Here is an 18,910-nt window from a genome sequence, read left to right as displayed (position 1 = left end):
TCTACCTTGGCTTGGATGACTACCTGTTCCTGGACTTGATCCCGGCTTGGATGACTACCCGCTTCCGAACTGGACCCCAGCTGCTCTTGATTTTGCTCCTCTGGCTTGCTGTGAGATTATTATTGTTACATACATAAATCGCTTTATTTTACTTGCATCTTCGTGTATTCTGGTTTCCTGGCACCCTGACAAGAACCTCCCCTTGTCCCTTTTGGGTCGTATTAATCTAATCAAAATAAAAATTCTGCCTAAATTCACCTATTTGTTCCGCAACTCCCCACAGTGGATTCCAAAATCCTTTTATCCCAGCTAAATAAACGTTTCTCTTCCTTCCTCTGGGGCCTACAACCCCCCCCCCCCAAGGTACAAGCTAACCACCCTTATCCACCCTAAATCACAGTGGGGCTTGGCATTCCCAGACTGCCATAAATATTTTGTGGAAACCCAACTGGTCAAGGTGTCTTAGTGGCTAACCCCTGATTAGTCCAACCCTGCTATGGTTGTGGAAACCTCAGTGTTGCGCTCTGTGGAAGCTTTGTCAAACCTACCTTTCTGAGGTCCCAAAGCCCCTTATGATTTGACCCCCTCCATGATTACGACCTACGGGCTTAGAAAACGGGACTAGCTTATGAATATTATCCAAGGACCAAGGTTTCTCCAAATGCCCCCTTATGGAACAACCGAACCTTGCCACATTTCTATAAACTTCCAGATCCTATAGTGTGGGCCAAGTATAATATTAAACGGATCTCAGATGTCACCTCAGATCTCTCAATTTACTTGTTTGACCATCTAAATTCACATTACAATATTCCATCTTCGCATATCTTTAGATATCTACAGTTGTCCCATGCTTTCAGAGGTGAATTTCCTCCTGGAAAGATACAGCTAGCACAGCCGGACCTGGAAAGGGTGCTGCGTTATGAGTGCTCAGAGAAGTCTGCTTCCATACTTTATGCACATCTCCTCCGAGTCTGCTCTCCTGAACTATCCACTCTTCGTCAGCGTTGGGTCGAGGATGTTCCGGAGCTGGAACCCAAGCCTGGGTAGACATGTGGGACTTCCCATTCAGAATTCTTGTCTTTTTAAGAGACTGTCTCATACAGTATAAGATTGCCCATAGGGCATACCTTACCCCCTACCTCTTGCACAAAATGAGAACCTTCCTTTACCCGGAGTGCTGGCACTGTGACCACGCTCTGGGAGATTTTAATCATATATTTAGGACATGCCCGGAGCTTAATGCCTACTGGTCACAAATACTATCTGTAATAAATGAACTACTAAATTATTCCATCCCCTAAAATCTGTCTGCTAGGGCTAGTGGAGAAACTGGTACCCAGAGTGGCCAAATGGACCCTGCTGGGCCTTCTATTATCTTACCCTAGGAAAACCATCACCCCCTGTTGGCAGCAACAGGCTCCTCCCTCACTCTCCCTGTGGGAAAAAAAAACGGTAAACAATTTGCAGCCTCTCTACAAAGATACATACTTACATAAAGGCTGCCCCCAAAAAAAAAATGACAGGGTTTGGGCCAAGTGGTTGGCGGAAACCTCTACCACTGTATCTGATTAGGTGGGTTACCAGTAAATTGTTATCCCCTCTTAGACCAGCTTTAATTGTCCCTCACTTTGCATTTCTTGCCTGTGGGCCGTCTTGATACATAATTACATCTAGAGCACTATTTGATTTTGTCTAAATTATTTTGTTGGTTTTGTTTTTGTTTCAACAAATATGCATTCTAGAGTAGTCAACTATACTGTAATGCCTCCTCATGACTCCTACTATTGCCTTAAGATGTAACATGCTTTTTGAGCTGTGCCAATGTACATTTGTATATGTTTATATGTTTTATAAACAAATAAAAAGATTAAAAAATAAATAAAAATAAAAGAATTGTCAAAAACGGCCTGTTTATTACTCTGATACTTTTTGGTGAATGGGTAGGGGTACCCCATACTAATTCACATGGGGGCAGGATCTCAGGGCCCCCTTGTTAAAGGAGGCTTCCAGATTCCGATAAGCCCCCTGCCCGCAGACCCCCACAACCACCGCCCAAGGTTGTGGGGATGAGGCCCTTGAGGGAATTCGGCTTGGTATGGTTCAGGAGGGGGGGGGGGGGCTTGCACAATCGAATAAACACCTCATGCATTATTTAACACAAAATTCTTAATGAATTGAACACTTGTACAATTGTTTCCGCATGCATTATTTTACTGCATTTTATTTGCCATTATTTACCTCTTAGCGTATTGACCCCTTAGTAACTCTGTGACCATTTTGCCTACCTAAATATTTTGTACATTTAAAAGCACATTAAACAAATAAAATAACCTGTAAAAATGTATTATAGGCTGACAAATTGGCAATAAAGTGTACAAAACAAGTAAATTATTTTTCTGTGCAGAGTAAATACAAAGAAATAGAAATACAATGCCTAGTAATAAAGAGGTGATTATGTCAGAGGACATGGTATATGTATAGGAATGGAAACAATGCTGACTGGTTCTTGACTAATAGAAGTTTTACACTGGAACATAGATCAGCATTCCTTCCGCATGGGGAAAATCTACGGATCGTTGATGGGATTGAGTTATAGTCTTACAAGGGCACAGTGGAAGGGCTGCCTAACAAATGTCATATACAGCTAACTGCAAAAAAACATTCCTAAAAAGATTTCCCTCAAGCAAAGCTAATACTTCAGCTTGGAATAAGTCATCATCTCCAATCACTCAGAAGATTCGTAGGGAACATTCCACTCTTCAAAAATACCAAAATCACATAAGAAAACTGCAGTAGGAGTAAAATATCAGTTTTAGGTGGTTTGTAAATTTAAATCGCTTACCCTTTGATGCAGGCAGAGGAGTGCTTGTCTTAGCAATGTACTCACTCAAATCATCCTTCTCATCCTCTGAAATCTGTAAATCCGCAGCTGGGTTGCTTTCAGGATGCATTGCTTTGTCGTCTTCTACATTTTGTAATGGGGCTGAATTAATCAATGAAAGCTGTTCGCTTTTTGCTTTTTCCTCTAAAAATTGTTTGCGTAATTCACTTTCCTCAACAAATACATGAGAAATAAATTTGGTTGTTCGCTGACGTCCTTCATCTTCCATGAAGCCCTGATGTAAAATAGAAAGAAGTTTTAAAATGTTAATTGAACTAATGTTCCATGTTTCCAACATTGCTAAATAACTAATAATAATAATGGTCCAATTTATTACTTCGCTATAATATACTGGCTTCTGCAAGCTATCTTAGAATGTGTTCTAAAAAAGATTTATTGAGCCAGTACTGGTGGAATATAAATCTCCCTATGTTTCCCCATCCCCTTTGTGACAAATGAACCTAGAAACAACGACGATTTCATCCATGACTGTTACAACCAGAAAATCAAGCATGATCAGTCACTTTGGAGGGCAGGGGAGACATCAGGGGTCTCTATAAAGAGTACCTGTCACTTGCCTATAGCTATCAAAAAGGGGCTTGTAAGTTACTTAATAAAGTGTAATAAAAATTTTTTTTTAATAAAATAAAGATATTTTTAAAAAAAACGTAACAGCACCCCCATTCATCTGAGCATACTCACAAATGCGAGGGAAAGTCCGGCACGCATTTGTAAGCAGTGACTGCACCCCACATGTTGGATCTCTGAACGTTGGAGTGAGAGCAAGAATTCTAGGGCCATAATTCATGATTAACATTAAACTGATAACCTGTACAGGCTTTTAAATATTCACCAATGGACAACTTTAGGTACTACAGTTTGTCACCATTTCACAGCATGCGCAATTTTACATTTTGACATGTTTGGTATCTTACCCTTACCATAAAATTGGGTATGATTTTGGGTTTACTAAAAATTAGATTTTTGTCTTACCGTAAAATCATTTTCTCTAAAGTTTGATGGACGCAGTCTCGGTTCTTCATAACAGTAGGGTTATACTGCCCCCTACATGACTAGGACACTAGGCAAAAAAAAAAAAAAAAGTTCTGGCTTCGCCTATGGGCAGTCCCAGGGGGTATATCCCTTCTCTCTGCTAGAGGATGTCAGTTTTGTAATAAAGCAGTGTCAGAGAAAACAATACCAACCCAACTCAAAATAGAGGGGCGGGTACTGCGTCCGTCAATGAACTTCAGAGAAAAGGATTTTACCGTAAGACGAAAATCCAGTTTTCTGTATCATTCAATGACAGACGCAGTCTCTGTTCTTCATAACAGTAGGGACATCCCAAAGCAGTGCCATAAACCATGAGGGGTGGGAACAGCAGAAAACAATTCCCAGAGGCTGAACCACAGACAATCAGGCAACATAGGACACATCAGAACAAGATGAGACCCACCTGAAAACAACATTAAACAACCTCAAGGGAGACCCAAAATACCCTTAAAACGGCAGCCTGCAAGACTTTGCAGCCAAAGGAGGCATCTACAGATGCCAGCACATCCACCTTATAAAACTTTGTGAAGGTATGAACAGACGACCAGGTAGCCGCCTTGCCAATCTGAACCACAGATGCCTGATGGCGAAAGGCCCAGGAAGCCCGAGTAGAATGCGCCTCAACAGGGAAAGGAGGAACCTGACCCTTAATTGAATAAACCTGCACAACCGTCTGTCTGATGCATCTGGAAATAGTCGCAGCAGACGCAGGCAGCCCTTTCTTTGGTCCATCCGTGAAAACAAAGAGCGAATCTGACTTTCGAAAAGACTCAGTAGTCGTCAAGTACACCCTGATTGCCCAAACCACATCCAAAGCATGCAGTGCAAATTCCTTAGGATGTTTAGGCTTAGGACACAAGAAGGATAACACAATATCCTCATTTAAATGGAAGCTGGAAAGCACCTTCGGAAGGAAGGACAGATCCGGATGAAGCATCACTTTATCCCTGTGAACCACCAGATAGGGAGAACAGGACAACGCCGCCAGTTACGACACCCTGCACGCAGAAGTAATAGCCACCAAGGCCACCTTCTGAGATAAGGTAAGCAGGGGAATCTCCCGAATATTTTCAAAGGGAGGTTTCGGGAGAACTGATAGCACCAAATTAAGATCCCAAGGTGGCAACGAAGGTCACACCCCTTGGATAAAGCTACGCACCAGGGAATGGGAGGCTAATGGCCTTTGGAAGAAAATTGCCAAGGCCAAAACTTGACCCTTGATAGTACTCAATGCCAATTTTTGATCAGCTCCCCGTTGAAGGAAAGCCAAGATCCGAGCCACCGAGTAGGAACAAGGGGAAACCCCAAGACACTCACACCACGCAATATACGACTTCCACGTATGATGATAGATCTTTCTAGAAGTCACTTTTCTTACTTTAAGCAGAGTGGGAATCACTAGAGCAGACAATCCCCTGTCCTTCAGCACCTGGCTTTCAACAGCCAAGCCGTTAAAGCCAGCGACTGTAAAGCAGGATGGAAGATTTGTCCTTGAGACAGCAGATCCTCCCTGAGAGGAAGTTTCCAAGGAACGCCTACCAAGTCGGCAAAACCAAGCTCGGCGAGGCCAGTTTGGAGCCACAAGGATGACTGGAATCCCTTCCGCCTCGATCCTGCGAAGAAGTTTTGGCAGCAACTTGAGCGGAGGAAAGGCATACATCAGCTGACACTGACCCCACAGAGCCACCAGCGCATCTGTGGCATCTGCCAGAGGGTCCCGAGAGCGGGCCACAAACCTCTGCACTTTGCTGTTCATCCGAGACGCCTACGTCTGGAGTGCCCCAGCGAAGGCACAGCTGCTGGAACACCTCCAGATGGAGAGACTATTCCCCTGGAGCCAAGGTCTGCCGACTGAGGTAATCCGCCTGCCAATTTTCCACTCCTGGAATGTGAACGGTGGAGAGAGCCGGAACAAAGCGTTCCACCCACAGAAGGATGCCTGCCACCTCCAGGGCCGCAAGGACACTTCTGGTGCCCCCTTGGTGATTGATATAAGCTAAGGCCGTGGCTTTGTCCGATTGAATGCGCACTGGACAGCCCTGAAGGTACTCTGTCCAGTGGACTAGGCAAAGCCTGATCTCTCTCAACTCCAGAACATTGATCGGTAACCTGGATTCTTCCAGGGACCAAACTCCTTGAGCAGAAAGCTTGCCGAGAACACCTCCCCACCCGGACAGACTGGCATCCGTGGTGATCACGGTCCAATGTATGGGGAGGAAGGATTTTCCTTGTTTAAGCATCAGGGACCGAAGTCACCATAACAGGGACTCCCTTGGTCACCTGGCTCAGCTGGATCTGGTTGTCCAGGGAACTTGGATCTTTGTTCCATTTGAGAAGAATTTCCTTCTGAAGAATTCTCGTGTGAAATTGAGCAAAAGGTACTGCCTCGAAGGACGACACCATCAGTCCCAGAACTCTCATACAAGTCCAAAGGGATGGCCATTTGCTGGACAGCAATAGCTGAATCGCAGTCTGGAGTTTTTGAAGTTTGTCAGGAGGAAGAAACATCCTGGCTGAGGACGAGTCCAAAGTCAGATCCAGATAATCCATTCTCATGGAAGGAACTAGGGACGACTTCTGAAGGTTCAGAATCCGCCCAAAATCCTCCAGAGTTCTCGTGGTGACCTTTAAGTTTGTCACCAGTGCCGTGGGAGACTCTGCTCGGAGAAGCAGATCATCCAGGTAACCCAGGACTGATAAGTAGATGTACTGTCAATGCAGCACCTATTCCCTGCGCTCTGAGTGGTGCAATACTCTATCCAACCTGACTGTAGGCTTGTAGATGAAAACAGATGACACAGCAACTTTATAATACTTCAGCCTTGCAGCCCCTCGCTGGACCAGGGTGGTCCGTGAACACTATTAACGACAACAAACACAAGGGCGCACTGGCCTAGTGCATTATCTCTTAGACAGGTTTATTAAAATAATGAATCAAAAATACTCACAGACGAGTTTCTTGATAAAAAGCACATCAAATAGATATAAAATCCTCAGCATCAAGATCGGGATTGGATCGTCCCCTGAAGCTGTACAGGCTTACGCGTTTCGAGGCAGCGCCTCTTCCTCAGAGCCTGAAGAGCATGTCTAAACACATGCGTTATATAATGAACAATGAACAAAGACTCAGTAGATTAGGTTCAATTAGGTGGAGTCCCTCCCACTCCAGGGCGTGTGCATGACGTTCCCACCCACAAGCTATCATCTATCGAGGATAGAGTCACACCCCCAGAAACTGGGGAGGGCACAATCATAGATAATACTCGGGTAGGAGCTGAGTGGTTAGATTTATATAAACCTTTTGTAGTACACAAATAGTTAACACTTATGTATAAAAAAGTATATATGTATATAGAGAAATTCTGGTATAGGCTGAAATGGAGTTGCACTCAATTGAAATATAGTAGCGAATGCGACTATTCAGATTACTATTGTTACTATTATCATCACTGGCAAACCCGAAGGTAGGAGCAACAATCAAAAAACAAAAATTTGAGCAAAAAAGGAACCTCCAAATTGCACATCCAAAAAGGAAAGGGGGGGGGGGGATAAAAAGTGAAAGGTGAAAGCAAAGGCAAACTGATAGCCAGCAGGGGAGAGCCAAACACCTGCTGGCTAAGCATACACATTCTACTACCAAGTGAGGGAGGGGGGACCAGCACAGCAGAACATAATAGATGCATATTGCAAATGGACATCTCACCCAATGATCCCAGGGGCATCATGGCCGCTGTTGGCTCCTCTCTGTCTGGGATACAACTCTAGTGACAGAAGAGGTGATTCCCCAAAATAGCACCACTCTCAAAGATTGCAGTTTACAGCTCAGTAAGCCCATCTTACCAGTACAAGCGTCCCATGAACCGTGGGACACATCTCGCCATACCCATAAGTCAAAGAGGCACTCCAAGCCTCTCTTTCACAAGCGAATCCCATCCACAAGCTACCGACGCTCCTCCCAGCTGGGCGAGGCACAGACAGCAGGAGGGAGGGCAGCTGGGATGCGCACCGCCCATCGAAGGCTTGCTGTACGCTAGGAGACCACACCCAGATGCAGGCAATGTCCCCATTCACATCAAACGGTCCTTGCCAGAAGTTCACCTCTCTCATGTCACCTGATAGCACCCCTAAGGGGGCAGCTGCTCACACCGCCATCTAGGCACAATTGCATAACTCCAAAATGGGCTGTATTACCTACTGAACACCATATACAGTACTGAAAATTTCTGCTGTACTGGGCTACATGAATGTCAACCCCCCCCCCCCCCCCCCACTTGGTAGTAGAATGTGTATGCTTAGCCAGCAGGTGTTTGGCTCTCCCCTGCTGGCTATCAGTTTAAATAGGGAGATCCAGGTTAATGTGCTGTGGGTCACCAGCAACATGGTCACTATTATATAAACTATATACATAAAAACTATGCCGTGTATGGAATCTATGCACTGGGCTGACCAGGATGATTGTATATTGCCTTTGCTTTCACCTTTCACTTTTTATTCCCCCCCCCCCTTTCCATTTTTGGATTTGCCATTTGGAGGTTCCTTTTTTGCTCAAATTTTGTTTTTTTGATTGTTGCTCCTACCTTCGGGTTTGTCAGTGATGATAATAGTAACAATAGTAATCTGAATAGTCGCATTCGCTACTATATTTCAATTAAGTGCAACTCCATTTCAGCCTAAACCAGAATTTCTCTATATACATATATACTATTTTATTCATAAGTGTTAACTATTTGTGTACTACAACAGATTCATATAAATCTAACCACTCAGCTCCTACCCAAGTATTATCTATGATTGTGCCCTCCCCAGTTTCTGGGGGTGTGACTCTATCCTCGATAGATGATAGCTTGTGGGTGGGAACCTCATGCACATGCCCTGGAGTGGGAGGGACTCCACCTAATTGTACCTAATCCACTGAGTCTTTGTTCATGTATAAAGCATGTGTTTAGACATGCTCTTCAGGCTCTGAGGAAGAGGTGCTGCCTCGAAACGCGTAAGCCTGTACAGCTTCAGGGGACGATCCAATCCCGATCTTGATGCTGAGGATTTTATATCTACCGGTATTTGATGTGCTTTTTATCAAGAAACTCGTTTGTGAGTATTTTTAATTCATTATTTTAATAAACCTGTCTAAGAGATAATGCACTAGGCCGGTGCGCCCTTGTGTTTGTTGTCGTTTAAACCCAGGACTGATATCCCCCTCTGGTGTAACAACGCCAGGACCGGAGCCAACACATTTGTGAAGACCCGAGAAGCCGAGGCGAGACCAAAGGGTAATGCCACAAACTGATAGTGATCCTCTCCCACGGCAAACCTGCTGAAACCGTTGATGTCTTGGACAGATTACGATGTGAAGGCAGGCATCTTTGATGTCTATGGAGGCAAGGAAATCCCCCTGATTTAGAGAAGCCACCAACGTGCGAATGGATTCCATCTTGAATTTCTGAACTCGCACAAAGCAATTCAGTGCCTTTAGGTTCAGGATTGGGCGCACCTTGCCTTTCTTTCTGGGGACCGTAAACAGGTTTCAGTAAAAGCCCTGAAAACATTCTGAAGACGGAACCGGAACTATTACTCCTTGTTGTAACAGATCCTGTACCGTCCTAGAGAGAGCCCGTAAGTGATCCGGGGACAGGCGCACATTGGAAGGGAAGAACCTTACCGGAGAGACGGATCGAAACTCGATCTTGTAACCGGACCGAATGACCTTGTGAACCCACTTATCTTGTATTCGGGATAGCCACAGGTCCGGAAACCGGCAAAGACGTCCCCTCACCCCAGATATGGGTGAGGGCGCACCTTCAGGCCGAAGGGGTCTAATTCGCAGGTCTGGAGAAACCCGACTTCTGTTTTCCAGGATCGCTTGGAGCCCCCCGAGGGGGCCTTGAAAGACTTCGATCCCTTATCAATTGACCTTGAGGGAGGAAAAAACGTATGTGCTGAAAAGAAATGAACTGTCTACGACGAGGGTCCTTACCCTTGATAGCCTGTGGGAGAAATGTACTCTTACCCCCTGTAAGGCCTTCTTTGAGGTCTGATCCGCAGACTAGCATTTTAACCAAAGAATACGCTGGATGACCACGGCCAAAACCGGCATTCGGGCCAATAGTGGAGCTGCATCCAGCGAGGCATCGCAAAGAAATTGCAGCCCCTGAATCAACTGGTCCGTCAGCTCCGCAAAGGCAGAGGGAAGTTGTACCCTCTCCAAGTCATGGCGTAGTAACTTAGCCCATTCAGTTCTAGTTTGGGACACAAGGGCAATAGTAAACACCGGTCTTAGCGCAGACCCCGCCAGGGAATACATATTGCGAGCCACAGATTCCGCCTTTCTATCCGCCGGATCCTTAAAGGACGGGGAATCCTCCACTGGAATCATGGTAGCGCTATTCAGTCTGGAGACCGGAGGGTTCAACGGTAGGTGGCACAGTCCACTTTTTATTAAGAGACTCTTCAAAGGGGTAGCGCTTGGCAATCCGCTTAGGAACCCCAGGGGGACGCTTGGGGCGGTCCCACTATTTTTTGACAATATTGTCAAAATACATGGGAAAGGGAAAAACCTTTGCCGCTCTGGATGGCTTGCGAGTGCCAAATGTCACCTGCACCTCAGTCGCAGCTGCGTCCTCCATTTTTAGGGTCTCACGCACAGAAACAACCAGCTCCTTCTTTTGCGCAGTGGCAGAGGGAGAAGTGTCATCCTATCAGAGGAGACAGGGCACAAGGTAGTAGACCCGGCAGGGAGACCCACTTCTGCGGCGGCTGAATCAGAATCTGACACATTAGAAGAGGCAGGGGTAGGCAGGGGGTGTTTTTTTGCACTTCGCCCCATAAAGGCCACCTCCACCCGGGACACAAAGGATTCCAAGACCGCTGACAGTGCATCTATGAATGGCTGGGATCCGCATGGCCCTGTGGCCTCAGAGAGGGTCAGGTGGGGAAATGCTTTCCACAGAGTCCATGTCGGGAACTCTGCAGAAGATTTTGAAACTTTTTTTTTTTTTAAATGTCCCACCAAGTTATAACGCCCCCAAAAGGTCAGGACCAAGCACTGAAGACCCCCAGTAGAGAGAGAGAGACTCCCCAGACTCACCACCCACACCAGAGATGCAACAGGAAGGCCCAGGATGTCTGTACAGCACGTGTCTGCAGCGATCTGAGATCAGGAGGAAACCTGAGTGTCAGCACTAGGTAAAAAGGAGGAGCTCTACTGCCAAAAAAACACCTCTAGTGACTCCACAAACATGGCCGCCAGTGATTTTCAATGAGAAAATGCCCACCGATCTTTCTCAGCACATAGGCTACAAGAAAATGGTGGCCCCGCGCGGTCTGGGGACCCTCGAGGGGACCTTCAGCCTCCTGGATGAGACCGACAGGATGGAGGCCCTGGTAGTGACAGGCAAGCGCCCCCCCAAGGGCAGGTTCAATCGCCCCACAGCCCCAGTAAGTGAGGGGAGGAGGGGGAGGGGAGGGGGGGGGGGACAGGAAAGGGGTGGTGCGTGCCAGGACAGTGGGGAAATCCGGGGGTCCGACCATCCTAAGGAGGGGCCCACATCCACCAAATACCACCAAAAGAAAGCTCTGTTTGTGAGAAAAAAAGGACGTTATAAGGGATACTGCTGCTAAGCTCCCAAGGCAAAGGGAAGTACTTACCACTGTTGTTTTCCCCCTTTACCACAGCCACAGGGCTTGCTTTTCCATCCTCATGATCACGAGGGGGATAGCGGCAAAAATCACCCCTTCGCAAGTTGCTGTCCCGACTGGGGAGCTGCAAAGTTAGGCTGTGTGCTTCACACTGCAGCATACACACCCACACACGTTCTGGTATCCCACCTTATTTGCAAAGGGGGTGGAGGGGGGGGGGGGGGCTAGCAGACAGCCTTTCTCCTCTTCTGCTGTCCTAAAGCATTCTGCCATTTTCTGAACTCAGCTCAGAAAAAGGCACTTACCTGGCCCCCAATTTGCTTTGCCTGCAGCCAACTGTGTCGTCTTTCCCTCCTCCTTCTCCATGAGGTGGCTCCAGACAGGGTTCATTCACGCTCTTAGCAGCCTTCTGGCTCTTAGTAGCTGAAGAGCCTGTTACTTTTGCGCCACTATGTGGGTCCGGCGTCTCCTCTGCGCCTTACACCCACTCCCGGGTCGCTTTGCGTGCTCAGCGTCTTCCCTGTTCAGACTGGAAGTTCCGGTTTCAGAATGCGGCTTGGAGCGTACTGGGTCCTCCCCTCATCGCTGCTGATGTTATGCGGCAGGCTGTTTACAGCATGGCGCCCAATGTTTGCAGGGGAGGACAGGAGGAGACCCGAGCTGCTGAGTGGGACAACAAGCGGAGGGACCACCACGCTGTGTCTGACTTCCCTGTGCCACAAGAGGTGACCTGTGAGAAGCCTTAAAGGCATGCAGGTAGAGTGCAGCCCTCACCGGCGTTCCTGATACTGCCTCACAGGAGTACCATCCGACTTTCTAGGTCTTCTGGTCAGAGAAAAAAAACAAATGTTTCGCTGTAGGAGAAACACAATCAATACTGCGGGACAAGGGGAAGGGTGGGGCCTTTTAACAGTTGTGAACTGATTGTGTTTCCTGTAGGGTGGAGCCTCTCATCTCTCATGTGTTGCCGTCCTGAAAACTGAGAGGAGAAAAGGATTTTACGGTAAGACAAAAATACAATCTTCCCTTTCATTCATTAATGGACACAGCTCCAGAATCTTCTTGACGATTGGGATGTCCCAAAGCAGTGTCAAATGAGGGGTGAGAAAAAACACAGAAGAAAAAAAATTCCCAAAGGCTAAACCTAGTCAACCAGGTAACATGGAGCTTAACTAGGTACAACTGGAGCTCACCTGAAAAGCTCACCTCAAAGGAGGACCAAGTTCTCTCAAACAGCAGTCCGCAAAATGTTGCGGCCAAAAGTAGCATCCGCAGATGCCAACACATCTACTTTGTAAAATTTTGTCAAAGTTTGCACAGATGACTAAGTGGCTGCCTTGCAAACCTGCATCAGGAGGAATTATTGGGATATGGAGGTAAGCGTCCTTGATATCGTTAGAGGCCAGAAGATCCCCTTGATGAAGGGATGCCACTATCGAACAGATGGACTCCATCCGGAACTTCTGTACCCGCACAAAGCGGTTCAGGGGTTTGAGATCCAGGATTGGACGAACTTTGCCTTCTTTCCCGGGAACTGTAAACAGGTTTGAAGAAAAGCCCCCAAAAACGTTCCGAGCTTGGAACCGGTACAATCACCCCTTGCAGCAGCAAATCTTGTACCACCATGCAGGCGGTCTGGGGAAAATGCAAGTTGGAAGGAAAAAAACCTCTCTGAAGGATAAGACCAAAGACCAATCTTGTAGCCAGACCGAATCAGCTCGTGGACCATCCTGTCTTGAAACAGAGAGGTCCACGGGTCCGGAAAGAACACGAAGACGGCCCCCCACCCCAGATACGAGTGAGGGTGCCCCTTCAGGCAGAAGAGGGCTTGTCTGCAGGTCTGAAAGGACCTGCTCTTGGCTTACCAGGCTAGGGCCTCTTGGAACCTCCAGAGACGGTTCTAACGCATTTGGATCCTTTGTCTTGAGACCCTGAGGGACGAAAAAAGCAGAGAAAAAAAAGGACCACGTCTGGGATGAGACTCCTTGCCCCTTAAAGTCTGTAGGAGGAGAGTACTCTTCCCTCCTGTGACTCCCTTAATGATTTCATCCAGGGAAGACCCAAACAGGCGATCCCCCACAGAGGGGAGCTCCGATAAGGCCTTATTGGAAGCTCGATCCGCAGAACAGCATTTCAGCCATATCGTGCGCTGAAGGACCACTGCTGTCACGGTCAGCCTAGAAACCAAGGGAGCCATATCCAGAGAGGTATCACAGATAAATTGTAACCCCTGGACCAACTGGTCCTCCAGCTCCGCAAAGGCAGGGAGAAGCTGTTTCCCCTCCAGATCCTGGCGCAAAAGCTTAGCCCACTCCATCAAGGTCTGGGACACCAAGGCAATGGTGAACACCAGCCTAAGGACCAAACCAGCCATAGTAAACGTGCCAGACCAAGGTCTCACTTTCCTATCAAAAGGGTCCTTAAATGCCAGACTCCTCCGGGTGGACTTCAAAGGGGTACCTTCTAACGAAACGCTTAGGAACCACCACACTGCGTTTAGGGTAACCCCACTGATTTGTGACAATTTTGTCAAAATAGGCGGGAAAAGTTAAAACCTTTGCCGCTTTTGAGGATTTTCAGGTACCGAAGGTGGCCAGCGCCTCCGACGCAGCTGCATCCTCCATTTTTAAAAAGTTTCCTGTGCTGATACAACTAGTGTCTCCATCAGCGCTTTTTCATGTGCGGCTGTAGTGGAGGAGGAATCATCCTTACTGTCAGAGCATTTAGGGTGCATGGACCCAGACCCAACAGGGTGACTCGCGTCCGCGGCGGCCAGATCAGACTCAGAACCCGAGGAGACAGAGGAGGCAGGTGAGGGTGGTGGACGCTTTTTGCTGGTTCCTTTTTGCAGGACCAAATCAACCTTGGACACTCAGGACTCAAGAGCCGCAGCCATTGCAGACAGGGTGGACTGGGACCCAGAAAAGCCCGCCCCCTCTGAGATGGGATCAGGGGGTGAAATTTGCTCCAGCAACTCCATGTTAACCAGGGAACCACACAGGCAATCTAGAAAAAAAAACACTGCCAAGTGACCCCCCGCCGCCGAGATTCACTTAGAGCACCCACAATACCTCACCACCCCGGTCAGCACAGAGCAGAGCGCTGGATGCTGTACACCATGCAGCGATCAGAGAGAAAGAGGATGTCCAGGAGTCAGCACTAGAGGTCAACCGCCACAGTCACCGCCCACAAGGCTCCAAAAACATGGCCGCCACTTTTATTAATGGAAAACCACAGAGAAAATGGCCACCGAACTACACAAACATGGCTGCCGTATCTACAGCCAGCAATCTACGTCGAAATAGCAGCTACACATGGCTCCCGTGACCCCACAGGGGACGCTAAGGTAAATTTTCACAGTACAGGAGGGCCCTGGCAGGAGCCCCCACCAGGACAAATCCCCCTTAAACTGCACGTTCAGGTGTCGGAGGCGCGCCCTCCCCCGCCCCCCCCCAATTCGCCCGTTTGAAACCCCACAGGCGATCCTGGACAGGTATGGCCAAGGAGGGGGGGTTAGGTGTGGGTAGATTGGGGGTGGTCCACGGTGGAGGACGTTGTGTGGGAAGGAGGGGAACCCAGGTGTTCGACCGTTCCAGGGAGGGGCACACGTCCACCCCGATTAGGCCACCAGGGGAGGGAGGACACTACTTGCCATACCATGGAACCGGGTGGGCACCGCTCCAGGCAGACCACCTCTCCATGGGAATGGGGGTGCTGCGGCCAGGAGGCACGCTATGACTCAGACCTGGACCAGGTCGCATGCGCCCTCGCGGGACATTTTACTCACAGGCCAGCCACCGTCAAGTGGGGCTATGTCGCGACCAACCTAGCACGGAGCTGAGGTCTGCACATGCTCACTGGCTGGACTGCAGAGACCGTAAGGAACTAGAATATCCAGTCCGTTGCCCAGTCCAGCAGTTGATTGGAGATCTTACAGGAACAAAAAATAACAAAAAAGAGGAAAAAAATCTTTTTTTTTTTTTTAAAAAAAGAAAACATGCTAGAACCAGAGATCCTAGCAAGGAACCAGGTCCTTATTTCTGACTGGGCAGAAAAAAACTGAATGCCTATAGCAGGAAGTGGGAGTATACCCCCTGGGACTGCCCCATAGGCGTGGTAAAGCTTGTACCTGCCTAGTGTCTTACTTCTGTAGGGAGCAGTATAACCCAATGGTCAAGAAGATTCTGGAGCTGTGTCCGTCAGTGAACGAAAGAGAAATGTACATTGAGCTGGGATCTTCTCCCTGTTCTAATGAAAATGCATATGATATTTGCAGCTAAGAGTTTGCCTTTGTCTAGATAGAGGAACTGTGTGGAGAACTTGTGCATGTATTTTTGATGTGTCCAGCTGGTAATCACTTTATAGAACCCTGCCAGTCCCCATGGCAATTTATATCGGTTTAGCAGTAGGGGACCTGTTGACTTGATCCCCCTCCCTCACAATAAGTGCTTTAGGACATACTTATTGTAATGGAGATGAAGAAGATACCCTGTATCTGGGATTTATAATAAAGTATAGGGGGATTTTTAGTTTATCTGTGAAATCCTTTTCTTGGATTAGATCTCAGGACTCAGGTATCCCACCTCACTGCCCTAATGGCTCATGGCTTGCAACAAAAGCGAAAACCTTGCTTAGCGGGGAGGGGTTAAGCCTAGGAGGGGGACTTCCTATCTTTTTGCAGTGTCCAATCATCTAAAGGGGGCAGCAGCATAAACCTATTGCAATTGAGATAAGATACCCTTTGTCCTGGGATGTAGGATAAAGAAAGTGCAGTCATCCTTTTAATTTTGTTTTTTTTTTTTAAAGACATGCGATGAACAACCCTCAACCCCCACAAGACAAAATATCTTACCTTAATCAATTTATATCTTTCTAATAAACGACACAACATTCTGGCTTCCAGCTTCCCCACATTCATTGCCAATCTTATCTCTCTTTGTGAAATTCCATTTGTGCCTTGATTTTCAACTGCAAAAAAAATACAAATAGTATATATTATTTGAAATGGTTAAATTCACCAAAAAAAAAAAAATCAGAAAATACAGCCTTTAGTATTTGGATACACAGTAAAGTGCCAGTGAAGATACCGCAACACTCCTGATTTAACAGACTTTGGCACCATAGGAACAATACACCGGTGTAGCAGTACACAGCCTTCTGTAGATGTTTTCTATCTCAATATAATAAAATGCTTGAACTTAGGTTTTGCAAGTAAATAAAAAAATATTATTTGTGTACTTCTGAGTAAGTTGGAGGGATTCTTACAGTTTTTAAACTGGTACATATCCTCCTCAGCAGTGCGAAACTGAAACTTAATGAGAGAAGTCACCCATTGCTCATCGGAAGATTCAATATGAAATGGAAATCAGACAAAATAGAGCTCCAAAGCAAGCAGGATCTGCTGTGCTGTTTTCTTTAGCTAACTTGCAGAGCTCTGGGAGCCCTTTGTCATGTATTAGAAGTGTATTTGTAAAACTAAGATTATAAAGATAGGATATAGTTAACACTTAAAAACACATAGAAACTTACAAACCTGAAAAAATGGACTCATAATAATTACGGTTTCCATTAAGGCCCATTCCCACTTGTGTGTTGTCGTAATGAATATGGCTCTATGAGTGGTACCATTCATTATGAGTGGCATTCCAACACACTGTACAGTAGCAGACAACACACCACAGCGCACACAAAAAAAAAGGATTGTGTGTTATTTTTGTATGTTGCGGTGCATTGGCAGTCCACCTAAAATGAATTTTGGTAGCCCAATAAATGAGTGGACTGCTTTAATGAAAGGGCGTATGTACAGGGGTCATCAATGCAGCCTGGCCCCAGCTCGAGGGCCCCGTGCAGCCCCCCTGTCCCCCTGTATGCCTGGATAGGAAGAAGGAGGCATGTAGAGGAACTGATCCCTCCATGTAGCCGCTAAATGCTCACTTCAACTCTTCTCCATTCCGCAGACATTCAGCGGCTGCAGGAGGGAAATACAGGGCATCAATTCCTCCACATGGCGCTCCCATCTCCCTTTTGCTGTCCTGCAGCCCTGGGCTCCTGTATGCTTCCCTGCCCCAACCCCCAGCACTGTCGGGTTTCCCCAACATCCATCTCCCACTGCAGGGGATCTGTCAGGATGGAGAGTGGGGAAGGAGTCAGTAAATGTGTAATTTACCAGACCCCCCTTCCTTAGCTTAACCACTTAAGCCCCAGAGGGTTAGTCCGCTCAAAGACCAGGCCCTATTTTGCGATTAGGCACTGCGTGACTTTAACGGACAATTGCGCGGACATGCGACGCTGTACCCAAATGAAATTGACGTCCTTTTTTCCCCCACAAATAGAGCTTTCTTTTGGTGGTATTGGATCCTTGTGCGTTTTTTATTTTTTGCGCTATAAACAAAAAAAAGCGACAATTTTTTAAAAAAAAAGAATATTTTTCACATTTTTTTTATACGAAATTCTCAAAAAAAAAAAAATGTAAAAATCACAATTTTTTTAACATTTTAGGCCAATTTGTTTTCTGCTACATATTTTTGGTAAAAAAAAAAAATCGCAATAAGCGTATTTTGATTGGTTTGCGCAAAAGTTATTGCGTTTACTAACTACGGAAAAGATTTGTCGTTTTTATTGTTTTTTTTTTTTAACTAGTAATGGCGGCAATCTGCGATTTTTTTTTGCAGGACTGCGACATTGCGACGGACAGATCGGACCCTTGACTGACACTTTTGGGGGTACCAGTGACATTACTACAGTAATCAGTGCTATAAATATGCACTGTTACTGTAAAAATGACACTGGCAGGGAAGGGGTTCACTTTATTGGTGATCAGTGGGTTAAATGTATCCCTAGGGGCGTGATTCTAACTGTGGGGGGGGGCGTGGCTTGTGATGTAACCACAGAGACATACGATCCTACATAGCGGGATCGTATAGTCTCTGCACCTACATCAGGGAGAATGACAGACGGCTGTGTTTACATCAGGGAGAATGACAGACGGCTGTGTTTACATCAGCCATCTGCCTTTCTCCCTCTCCTGCGGGAGATTGCGAGTGGCCGGTGGACATCGGAGCCGCCGGTCACACGCGCGAGGATCCCTGTGAACGAGCGGGGGCGGGAGCGCGCCTCCGGCGGTGCGTGCTCGCCCCTACAGGCTCCTGGGCGAGCGACTTAGCCCTACGTTGGTTTGCCCAGGAGCGGCTGACTGCCGCACTAAATAGTCGTGCGGCGGTCGGCAAGTGGTTAATAAATAGTACAGCTGCACTATTATGGATAAAATGAGAATCACAATTTTTTTGCTTAGAACAAAGATTCTCTGCGTAACATCATCTTTTGCATTACACAAAAAAA

At 46.9% G+C, this 18,910-nt stretch overlaps 1 protein-coding gene across 1 annotated transcript in view; it reads right to left on the bottom strand.

Moving 5' to 3' along the window:
* The window catches only part of GTF3C1 (general transcription factor IIIC subunit 1), a 360,695-nt gene that overhangs the window by 276,652 nt on the left and 65,133 nt on the right, over positions 1-18,910 (bottom strand). Inside the window, exons 8-9 of the mRNA XM_082260707.1 lie at positions 16,425-16,540; positions 2,846-3,119 (exon numbers count right to left, since the gene is read on the bottom strand). Of these exons, the coding sequence (XP_082116833.1) occupies positions 2,846-3,119; positions 16,425-16,540 (390 nt within the window). The remainder of the gene's footprint in view (positions 1-2,845; positions 3,120-16,424; positions 16,541-18,910) is intronic.

This window comes from Pelophylax lessonae (assembly GCF_965119305.1).
Source record: "Pelophylax lessonae genome assembly, chromosome: 6".
In the NCBI taxonomy this organism is placed as follows: domain Eukaryota; kingdom Metazoa; phylum Chordata; class Amphibia; order Anura; family Ranidae; genus Pelophylax; species Pelophylax lessonae.
Note: the sequence above shows the minus strand (reverse complement) of the source record. Positions and strands in the feature narration are given on the sequence as shown.